Source organism: Furipterus horrens, unplaced genomic scaffold (assembly GCF_987537825.1).
Source record: "Furipterus horrens unplaced genomic scaffold, mFurHor1.1.pri manual_scaffold_3, whole genome shotgun sequence".
Lineage (NCBI taxonomy): Eukaryota > Metazoa > Chordata > Mammalia > Chiroptera > Furipteridae > Furipterus > Furipterus horrens.
The window spans coordinates 34699411-34711857 of NW_028327173.1; the positions used below are offsets into that span (position 1 = coordinate 34699411).

Here is a 12447-nt window from a genome sequence, read left to right on the forward strand (position 1 = left end):
CCTCTTACAGGAGGAACATGGGGGTCAGAGAATAGCTTCATGACTCCCATATAAGCCCTTGCACGATCACTCCCTTAAACATTAAGACCTCAGGACAATGAGGTTCTGATCCATCAAATAATCTTAGGAACAAAGCTTCGGGTCTGTTGACCACAGAGACGGAGTTTTGGTCAAACTAAAGATAACTCTAGGCCTCAGTTGTATTTCAGCTCCAGGCCCAGAAAAGCAGCAAAACCCTGTAAAGCTTTTGAAAAATTGCTTGGTTGGTCCAGAGACTGACTAAAAATCAAATAAAATAGATGCTGGGCCCATTTTTAGTTTCATTTTTATGATTCTCAACAAACTTTATCTTGTCGAAATGAACCATACTTTAAGGACCAGGGGTAGAATTAACATTCTTTCTGCTAACTGAATCTAGCTTTCTCCACTGCAAACCCAACATTCTTGGGGATCAAAGTGATAAAAGGGCTGGCACTTAATTAATAAAAGACCATTTAAGATTGAGTTCTTTATCCCAAAAGTCCCTTGACCAAACCCACCTTTGCTCTGTCAGCTTCAAGTGAAAGGCGATAGGCCTCATCTTGCTCTCTCTTCACATTTTCTCTGGCTTCACGTTCATCCTTAAAAGAAAATAAATTATCTGAGTGTGTTTTACCATACTACTTTTTAAAAGAAAATAACAACAATCCCCTTGTTTTACTCATGTGTGAATTTACTATAAGTAAACAAGACACTTTTAAGGTGTATAAAATATAAATAAGCAAACAAGCAATAAGATAAGTGGCATGGTATACAGTGAAAATAAGAATGCTTGAAGCCTAGCTCTCTACCACTTCCAAGCTGTGTGATCCTGGACAAGTTATTTAACCTTTCTAGGTCTCAGCGTCCTCGACTGTAAAATAGAAATATTATTTGTCTCTTAGGGTTGTTGTGAGAATTAAATGCAATAATATGTAAACTGTCTAGCAAAGCACCTGATAGTTTGTTTTCACAATGCTTAGTTCTTCACTTTCCTCCTGATTTTTCTAAGATAATCTTGGAGACGGTCAGCATTGGACTGGGAGAAAGTAAAGGAGTAGATTGTAATCCACTGGTCAGAATAGAAAGAGTATAAAAGCAAAATACCCCAGTTAACTTCAGTCCACACCACTAAAGCTTGGTTATTAAATAAGTAGTGTTTCCTCACTACATTCACACTCATGAAGTGTGAATAACTTCGAAGATCTTTTTGGAAGATCTTTTTAGAAGATCTAAATTGAAGATCCTTTAAAGATTTTTAGCTTCTTAAGTAATTATGCCATCTGCATACATTTATATTGTGATTCCATATGAAATTAAAAGTTAATTCAACTGCCAGAACTTCTCATTTGTTAAATTCTGAAGTATAGGTGCTATATATGTACTTCAATTTAATAAATACACACACGTATTGATATTAGGTTACAGATTCCCTTTTTGGTCATTTTGTATAATAGGCTGAATCATATAAACAATATTTAACTATTTTGACCTATAAAAATGGAATTTTATATGGTTTAACTTAATACTTTGTAACTTTTGGTCTCCCCTATTCAATATATGCTTACTCAAGGCTGAGTATATGCCCAGCATTGTCTTAGGTATGCTCTCTAATTCAAGCCTGAAGTTCTGCCTGAAGCCTTATGCTCCTTTTAGTTTCAATGATTCAACTAATTTCAAAATCTCTAGTATGAATAATAACATTTCCATTCACTGATTTCCAATCTTTTGAATAAAAAAAATTAGGAAGATTTACTCATAGATCTTGGCCTGAAGCTATTTGCTATACTATCTATGATGAAAGGGTATGCTAGGGAAAATATATGTTGGAACAAAATATCAGGAACAATGTTTAACCTGAGAGACCACACAAGCTGCAAAGCAGTCAGAATAATATACATGTCATATAATATCACACATGAATAAAAACGAGTTTTAAAACCTGCTTGGAGATTTGTACTTAGTTGTTATTATTTATATTTTAAAGAAATAAAAGCATATTCCTTTAAATATATTTTCACTAATTCCAACTGGGTATTTCCCACTTTGGTTTATATGCTATGGCTTTACCATGACCAGATATAATCAGTCTGATAGGACATATTTTGTGTATTTCTTTTTATATTTGCACTTGTCTAATTCCTTGCTTTTGAATCTTTCTCTACTCAATATACAAGTTCGTTCAGAGTAGTTACTTAATAGTTCAGTTGGTCATGGCTGATCTATATTTGATACATTAATGTCTTCATTTTTTAAGTCACTGAGGAGATTAGGAGACCGTGGTCAAGTTCGAGACCTGCCAGAAGCATGCTGTGTGTTCTTGGGTAAATAATGTCTCCCTTTCAGTCATTTATTAAATTAAAAACGGAATTTCTAAGGATTCTATGGTTCTGTGGACAAGTCTATCTTTACAAATTTAGATATCCCTAATAAAATCAACAACTGGTGGGAGTTATCTTTTTATATTTCAAATGAAAAAATATTTAAGATTTTTAAAATTTTAATTTTACCTTACTTCTCTGGCCTTACGCCTCCAAATTAGCTTAGGTTTTTCTTCTAACATTCTGTACTTACTTTCCCTTTAAAACATTTATTACAATTGTACTAATTATCAAATAATTATCTATGTACTATGAGATTCTCCCATGACACTGTAAGCATCATAAAGGCAAGGACCTTTTCTATATTATACACCTCTGTATTCAAAGTATTTCACACAATGCCTAGCTTTTGGGAGGTGTTTAATAACTACCTGTTGAATAAATGAATTGTCTTTCCAGGCATAAAACATTTTTGTCTGCAGTAAAAATTAAGGAGGAAGAAGACAGAGCTCATCCATAAAGCAGCCCTATTTGATTCAATGAAATTGACTGGCTGAGCAGAACTGACCTGTTATGACACTATGTACACACAACAAAGGAACCGTTTAAAAGCTACCACAGCTGGAAGCCCTTTGAGCACAAATATAGTTTATAATAAAAGCAGTCTAAGTAAACAGCTCTGTTTTAAGACTCTTGCAGATATAAAAGGCCATTAAATACAGGGATCCCTGCCACAAAATGTGGCATCTGTTGTGAGAGGACTTCCTGAACCAGCTAACATGCTTCCTTCACTTCTACCCTCTCCTTTCTATTTATCTTTCCTCTCTTCCTTCTCACAAATATTCATTAAGCACCAATTTTGTATTAGGTGTCACACTAGAACTTGAGATACAGAGGCAAGCCATAGGAGAAGACATGGATAATCATGCTTGGACCACGTTCATCATTATATGGAATCTACTGATTTATTGTGAAGAGCTCAGTGTTCAAGTTTCATATTATTTTCCTTTTGTTCCTTAAGTAATGTGGCTCTCTCAATCTGAAAGATCTCCTGCTCCATCAGCTGTCACTCAAAATCCTACCAGCTTTTCATTTACTTTTAGAAATATAAGAGACCAAGATATCCAAAAGAGCCATTCACTATATAGATGAAGAAAATGAAATCATGTGAGGGTAATTTACACAAGACTACCCATTAAGTCAGTTGCAGTTTAAACTTGAATCCAGGTCTCCTAGCAGTTTCCTTACCCCACCCTCTTTCCCACAATCCAATGCTCTTCCCTTTGCCCACAGCCCTCTCTGACCACCACAGACAGAAGGGCCAGCTCGGGGTGAATTTCCCTGAACTCATCATGTTCATAGCTTCTTGTGTGTTCATTGTTTGGGAATGGCTATTATTTATTTTCTGTCTTGTAGATTTTATACTTGTCTCTTCAACTGTCCTATTCATAGTCATCTCCAATTGTGAGATTTAGAGAACACTGCTTTCCCTGTAATATTCTATATGATTAGATTTTTAAGAAAATCCCAGGTGTTGTGGTTAACATTTCATGTCTAAATGTGTTCTCATAACCTGAAGATAGGCCTCTTGGAACTTCTAGGTCCTAAAAATAATGTCTTTCTGAAGGATCCCCTTGCTAAATCTGAGAGGACACTTAAGACCAAGTGACATGTTGATTATGCAGAGGTGGAACAGCTATATAATCAGGTTCAGAAATGTCTCAGGTGCTGCCTGGGCTACAGTTTGGCCTGCTTGGTATGAAAACACTTTGTCACACTAAAGTGAGAAGCCAGGCTGCTCAAAACTAATAGCCTCTACTGGAGCCTTTCATCTGTAGCATACTTGTCACTACTCACACACCGCTCTGTGCCACATTCATCTGTACATCTGTTTCACTGCTCCATACCTAAGCTGTACGGTCCCACAGGGGAAGGATTCCGTGTTCCCCTGTAACGCCTAGCATACTACTTACATATGGCAAGCATTCACTACATATTTGTTAGATAAAATAGTGGAATTTTTAGTGTTCCAGTTATATACCTGAAGTTCTGAGTATTCTTCAGATTAGTAATTTTTATGTAAGTATACTTCTTATTATGACTGTTATATGACTTGTTAAAGATTCTGGAATTAGAATTCAAACCTAGTCTTTCCCCAAAAGCCTATTTTCTCCCCGCTCAGTGTGCCACATTAGGTGGCTCAGTATAGTTCTGTAGGTCTGAGAAAGTAGTCATTGAATCAAATTTCACTATAACTCACTGAAAATAATGGCATCATTTTATAAGCTATCAAGTGGTTCCTAAATGAGGTACTTAACCAGAAATGAAATTCAGGTGTAACTTGTTACTTCTCAATAGTGTTTAAAATTAGTAATTGTCAATTAATAGGAAAAAGACTGATGCAAAGTTCTGAATTATCAAATTGAAGTGGGTTATAGTGGTTAGACTTGTTTCAAATACCTATCAAATGCATACACAAATACATACACACAGAGAGAGCATTTATTTATTCTTCTGAATGCTCATGTTAGAATGTACACTCTGCTCTTTGCCTTTAATAAATAGGACCCTGTAAACAGGGAAATGGCCCTGGTATATATCCCTAAAGACATATGGACCAAAGTAATCTTCTAATATAGAGAGAATAGATAAAATATAGCAAAAATGTTAAAAATTATTGCTCAAGATGTGAGAAAGAAGGAAATAAAGAGGAAACTGAAAGTCAGAGGTGTAAATGATGAGGGATTATGAAACCTGAGAAGGTAGATTACACATCTTGGTAACCTACAGGCCCAATTAGAACCAGAAGATTTTCTTTTGACTCCAAACAATGTAGGGAATTGGAAATTTGTCTGTGAGATTACTTCTGGCAGTCTAATATTAGGGTAATTAGGATTTGGAAATAGGATGCAGGGGGAGAAAACTTATTTTAAGAAATAATGGCCGAAGTTTTTCAAATTTGATCAAAATTATATTGGGGACCCCCCTCCCAAAAAAAGCCCAGAATTACCTTCTGGAGGGTGAATCCCTTGTAGTACAGGCTTCCCCCGCTAGATGCGTGTTCTAGGATCCCATCAGTATCAGTGTACCAGCTGGCATTGTTGTGAGAGGCTACGTTTGGCTTCAGGGAAATTTTTTTGAAGACTCTTTCAGTGTGTTTGCCAGTCTCACGATGGGAGATTTACGAGTGCACCTGCTTACATTGCACTGAGTGTTCAGCACTTTTTGACCCAAAACAGCATGGCCCCTGTGCTCCACCCTCACAATTCACCCAATCTTCCCCTGAGCAAACTTTTTTGTTTCCCCAGATGAAAAAAGGTATCAAAGGGAAACAGTTTGATGATATAAAAGAGGTGAGAAACAAAAAACTGCACAAGCACTAACAGGCATCAAAATCAATGAGTTCAAAAGCTGTTTTGAGCAGTGGAAAAAAATGGCTCAAAAGGTTTATTGCATCAGATGGAGAGTACTTTGAAGGCAACTGAAATTTAAACATGTAAGAATAAATACTCAATTTTTTTAAAAAACACACTCCGTTTTTGGCCACACCCCACGCCCAGCCACAGTTCCAAGCATCTAAATGAACACCAGGCAAAAGAAACATAAATAAAGCTATGCCAAGGCACATCATAACCAAATTGCATAAATTTAATGACAAAAAGAAAAATCTTAGAAGTTGTCAGAAAAAAAAGACAAGACATAATAGGTACAGGGAAACAAAATAAGAATGAGAGCTGACTTCTCATCAGAAACACTGGTAGGATATAAAGGTTGCAGGATATAAAACTGAAATACAACAAAACAATTGGAGTGACATCTTTAAAGCACCGAAAGAAAAAACTTGTAAACCTAGAATTCTATACTCAGTGAAAATATCTTAGAATCACAAAACAGGATATTATTCCACCATAAAAATAATGAAGTATTGATATATGCTGTATGTAATGTGAAGGAATCTAAGTGAAAGAAGCCAGACACAGTCATATATTGTATGAAGTATGTAGAATAGGCAAATCCATAGAGAAAGAAGGTAGAATGGTGGTCACCAGAGGCTGGTAGGGGGCTGGGGGGTGGGGACTGACTGCTTAATGGTAAGGGTGTGATGAAAATGTTTTGCAACTAGATAGAGGTAACAGTTGCACAACAGTGCTAATGTATAAAGTACCACTGAATTATACATTTTAAAATGGTTAATTTGGGGTTATGCGAATTTCTCCTAAAAAAACCAAGTATCAAAATTATAGAAGGAAGTCACATGAACTGCTATTTTGACAGCTACAGAGCCAAAAGCTAGGAAACAACAGAGCTTTCTACAGTGAAAGAAGGCAGAAGAATATTTTTACTTTTCTGCACTTGAAATATAAGAGACGAGGGCACTGCTTGAAAGGATGTGTTAAATGGGCATTTGAAAGAGGTGCTGCCTGAGAGCACTGGCTCCATGATGTGCTACAGCCAGGACATTCATCTTCCAGCCAAACATCCTGGATTCTAGTCCTTGTTCCATTCTGATTGCACAGCAGTACAGGGTCATGGGCCTCAAACACAGACAGACTTGGTTTGAATTCTAGGTCTGCCACTTAATTTTTGTGCCCTTGGGTAAGGTCCTTGACTTCTTTCATTACTGATCCATTTTATCTCTAAAATGGGAAAAATATTTCCTTGCTGGACTACTGTAAGGATGAAATAAAATGATGAATACATTATCACCTAGCACAGTATCTGGGGCTGCAGTGGATATTTAATAAATGTCATTGTAATCATCATCACCATCATCATCTTAATAGTATTAATCCTCTTTCTTCTAATAACTAGATGTGTAACCTCAGGCCAAACAATTGAATTTCTCTGAATTTCTTCTAAGGACTGCCTTGCGAGGATCTGGGCCAAATTGTCCCTCATGAATAGCAGCATTTTTCCATAGGTACACTGGCAATGGTAGAGAAGGGGAAGCAGAAGAAGGTTTATAATTATAAGAACAGGAGCCTTAGGTCTCTGAAGCATCTTCCCAGTGTTCCCTGGCTGACTGCCGTACTCTCCCCAAATCACTGTCTATGTACCAGGGCTCTGGTAGGGGTCTCAGGGTCAAAAACAAGAACAGTGGAGATCCTAAGCACATTATGCACCATACGTAACTCAGAAGAAAAGCAATGCGACACTATAAAGTAAGCCTCAGATGTCTGACAAAATTCTGATCTCATGACTACTTCGATTTTTCTGAAATATTCCATAAGTGCTTCATCTGCCTTTAGTTAGTCACATTCTAAGTTGCAGTTTATGGGGGCTAACTGGAAGGGGGCTCTTTAGTATGAAGGTCGAGGGCAAGGCCCTAAGTTTGCTCTACTTTTGGGTGACCCAAGCTGTGAGGATTAAATAGAGGAACACACGGCAGGACAGTGCTCTAAAATGTACTAAGGTTCCAGACTGAAAGAAATGATCACTTTGTTAATGAAACCAGGAATGACTTATAAGGCCTCATCTACTCTACAGTAACAACGAATTCCTTGGTCCCAGGCCTAATTTATCACTGGTTTCCATTCTGTAAAAAGCTTTTGTTTTCTTATTAATCAAAGCTATCACTAACTAAGAATTTGCAAAGGAAAATGTATTATTAATGACTAATTCCCTAATTATACTTTCATTTGAAACTTTTAATCCTTGAAAGTCTTATTTTTCAAAGTTTACCAAGCACTTTCACATGTGATACAATCATTAGGTTGGCCAGCAAAGGGCTTTTATCCCCACTTATAGATGACAAAACTGAGACTCAGAAAAGTTTAAGCGACCTTCCCGTGGTCATACAGCTTGTTAGAATGCAGGCCACCTGGTACCTCATTTAGAGCTTTTTGCTATTTCACTTCTTTCCAACCTGAATGCTCATTGTGTATTTCCTTTTTAAATTTTCTTCCTTCCAAACATTACAGATACAGTTTTTGAATCTGTAGGAGATAGTCATGGAATTATTTTCCTTGCAATAAACTATTTCCATCTGCAGCAAGGAATATACTATATTCACAGGTTTAGTTTATTTCATTACCAATGGACTCTCCATAGAGAAGAGCAAGATGGTTAAGGAATGGATATGTACCTCCAGCCTTGTATTATCCCAGAGAGTTGTCATTATCTACTTACACGTTTATTTCTCTTTTCAGACCCTAAGCAAAATAAATAGGCTTTTCCTTGTTTAGCTCTGTATCCTGAGTACCAAGCAGTGCCTGGTACTTCGTAACTCCTTAGAAATTAAAGGAGTGAGCATTTGGCTCCATATACACTTGCATTATGAGTTTATATCTGTTCATAAAATCATTAATGAACTGCTGAAAAACAGTGAAGTAAGGATTATGGCAAACCTGATACTCAACATTCTTTCAGGTTACATACCTGAAATAATAGGTTTCACTCCTATTATATCAAAGACTGAACCTCGGTGTTAGACTATATATTAAACTCTAATTATCAAAAGTTTTAAACAGAGAAAATTCAAGACAGTCCATTGTTGGACTGTAAAAACAGAGATGAATTCACAAGTAGTAAGTAACTTCCAAGTGCTGAGACTGTCTTGCTTTGCTAGAAATGTAAGTCTCCGGAATTTCCGGTGGATATGTTTAGAAAAGATTCTTTTTCATCTGGATAGAAGTGGTATGTGGGGTGAGTTGAAAAGCTGGATTTAAGACTGGTTTGCTAATTTCTTTAGTGGCAGGATTTCACATGATGGATTACTGTGTCAGTGTCCGCTTTAGGGAAGCAGGCTAACTAGTGAGAGTTTATGTTACGGCTATACCAATCCAGTGAAAATCTTACTGCCTAGTAACCTAGAATAAAACCTCCACACTTTTCAAGCATGATGCCTCAGGTTCAGACCCTTGTCATCTCCTGCTTAAGACTATAGCACTAGTTTTGTAATAGGTCTTCCAACATCTGGTCCCTCCCCATAAAATTCATTCATTCATTCGTTTACACATTTATAAAACATTTATGCATACCTGCATGTTAGGCTTGGTGGTAGAAGATGGAAACAATAAGATCAGTAAGATGTAATTTCTTTTTCTCACTAGTTGCAGAAGATACATGTATAAGCTTGGAAAGGAAGGCAGTATACATGAGGGTCTGTTATGGATTAGTTATTTTACATATGCTGTTTCTTTTCATTCCCACAATGCTGCTGTAGGGTATTATTATCACCATTTGACATATGGAAAAACTGAGACTTGAATTTGAGGCTACATAATTTGCCTCAACTATTCTGTATTCCTATCAGCAATGAATGAGAGTCCCAATTGTTCTCCATCAGAATATCTTAGCATCCCCAGTCCAAGGCCCCAAAGCTACGCAAACTTGGATGGATATTTTAACACATAAGGAGTGGATTGCTTCGATAATGTGTACAGCTGAGAATTCCAAAAGTGAATCCTCTATTAAAATAGTTTTCTCTAGTCTGCTAAAATTTTCTCTAGGATGTTTTCCTATATATGTCCGACATTAAAATACACACGCACACACACACACAACACCAATTTAGGAGTATGGAGAATCACTTCTTCTTTTCTTTGACTAACTTCGGTGAGCTTTTATGGTAAAAATGGTCTGCAAATACAAGATGGATATAACAGGAAATAGGAGCTTATATGGCTATTGTTTAAGTGAAATATCTAATTAAACAGGGTAGGGCAAAGTAGGTTTACAGCTGTTCAAATGGAAAATTAATAAAGAACATTACAAGGTGATTTGGTAAAAATACTAATGATAGTCAACAGTATTTCTCCTCCTGCCACTTTTCCACACAAATTCTCTGCTTTCTATAAACTGGGCCAATATGACTTCAACTTGTTCATTCTTTTGCTCATACTTTCTCCACATCATAATGCTCTTTCCTCTTACTTCTGCACACAGAAATTATTCTGTCCTTTCCAGTACCAGATTGAACTTTACCTCTTCAGAGAAATCTCTCCTGATTACAACGATCAATCCTTCTGAAATCTTCTAAGACATATAACAAACTATTTTGTAAGGATATACTTAAGCTTTTCCACTGTAGAAAGTAAGTTCCTTAAAGTACTGTCCCTCAGACTTTTTTTTAAAAAGCTCTCCATAAACAACCAGTGCAAGGCCCTCAATCTGGTAGCAAACAAATTCAAGATAAAGGTGGAATGCACATGTACTTACAGCAAATTCCTTCTCACAAACATAGTCATACATTGCCTAGTGGGAAAAAAATTCATGAAGTCTATGACTGTCTCCAAAGATAGAGATTTAGGTAGTGTAATATTTAAGACATGAACAGTTTCTTCTGAGTCTTTTAAAAGAATTTGCCTTATGAGAGTTTCAGTTAACATTTTTCTTAGGTGCCTGTCAGGTTTCTGACAGTAGAAAGGTCTCAACTGCCACTTGAGAAGGCTTTAGAAAAAGTAGAGGTTCTAATTTTTATTTGGAGAACACTAAGACAGCTACTTTTAAAACAAGGTACATAAAAAGATATACAATAACTATGTATATTTCCCCTAAAGCTAGCAAATACTGCATTGCTAGAAAGTAAACATACTTTGTTAGACTCTACTGTTACTAAAAACAAAAAGTAGACAGGTTGGGCCAGCTATTTAACAATGAATGCCTTTACAGTGATAAATGTTGACAGCCTAAATAAAAAAAGAATGCATTACTGAGATATCATCAATTGTATTCTGTCATTATGAGGCAGCTCCACCCAGTCTAAGCTTGTCAAAAACTGTTACTGTAATCCATGAAGAAGTCTGCACCTCAGGCAAAGGAAGGGAGAATGTTAAGGGTTGGCTCTGAACAGGTGTGTTGAATTGTAATGCCAAAGTTGAGTCATAATTCTCTTTACATTAGTTTCATACATGACAAATTATTAACTTCTACTCTGAGGTGTCAGGCATGGGTGAACAAATCCATCAGCAGGCACTTTAAGAGCAATATATGTAAATAAACATGGTGTAGATATAACTTTTTAACAGTGAGTGATAATTATTCCACACACGAGTAGACAGTTATGACAGACTTTCTTACTCTACTGAAGTGAATATGATATTTAGGTATCTGGGAACGTCTGAATTACTCTTCAGGTCAGCCCACTTCGATTCTACCTAATCTTGTTAAGAGCACTGCTTCAGTTTATCCCATGAGTTTTTAATGTAGCTGTAACTTAGCTTTATAGGGGATCATGATGTATGCAAAGCACATAAGTGCATATTCTGGCTTTGACATAATTGTATAACTCGGGCCATTTATTTAAATTCTGAAAGCCTCGGTTTCCTCCTCAAGAAAATGGGGACAATAACTATCTCTTAAGATTATCACGGAAACTAAAACAGACAGGTTACAGGAAATATCTGACAGTGCTTGGTACTAGCAGACATTCAACCCATGCTTGTTCCCTCCTTTAATGTATTTGAACTGACATCCTTCATTGTCTAAGAGATAAAAGTTCAGAATTTAAATACAGAGTAATAAAATGCTCAGACTTAAAGCTCATGAGAGCAGAGCTTGAATCTTTCCTACCCTATGTCAGTTCCCAGTAGTGTCTAGCAAGCCCTGAGCCCAAGAATCAACTTACTCACACTGCCAGCACACAGCAATCTCACTTCTCTGTACACAAAAGTACTGAACATCTGTGTGTGTTGTTTGTGGTTTCTTTTGTTAAGTTATGGTAAAATATACATAATATGCAATCTAGTGGTATTAAGTACTTTCACAATGTTGTGTAAATCATCATTACTATTTATTTCTATAACTTCTTCATCACCCCAAAAAGAAACTCTGTACTCATTAAGCAATAAAACTCCAAGCCACTCCATATCTCCAGTCCCTGGTAAGCTCCAAACTACTCTGTTCATACAAATTTGCCTGTTCAAGATATATCACATAAGTGGAGTCATACAATATTAGGCCTTTTGTGTCTGGCATCTTGTATTTTAAGGTTGTCAAGGTTCATCCACGTTGCAGCAGGTATATATACTTCAATCTTTATTAATGAATAATGTTCCTTGTGAGGATACACCACATTTTGTTTATCCATTCATCTGTTAATGGACAATTGGATGGTTTCCACTTTTCAGCTATTGTGAATAATGCTTCAAAGAGTATTTGTGTACAA

The 12447-nt window shown here is 36.4% G+C and overlaps 1 protein-coding gene across 1 annotated transcript in view; it reads right to left on the reverse strand.

Annotated features, from left to right (window-relative positions):
* FAF1 (Fas associated factor 1) overlaps nucleotides 1–12447 on the reverse strand; it is a 396465-nt gene that overhangs the window by 62536 nt on the left and 321482 nt on the right. The window contains exon 16 of the mRNA XM_090269431.1: nucleotides 540–620. Coding sequence (XP_090125557.1) covers nucleotides 540–620 — 81 coding nt within the window. The remainder of the gene's footprint in view (nucleotides 1–539; nucleotides 621–12447) is intronic.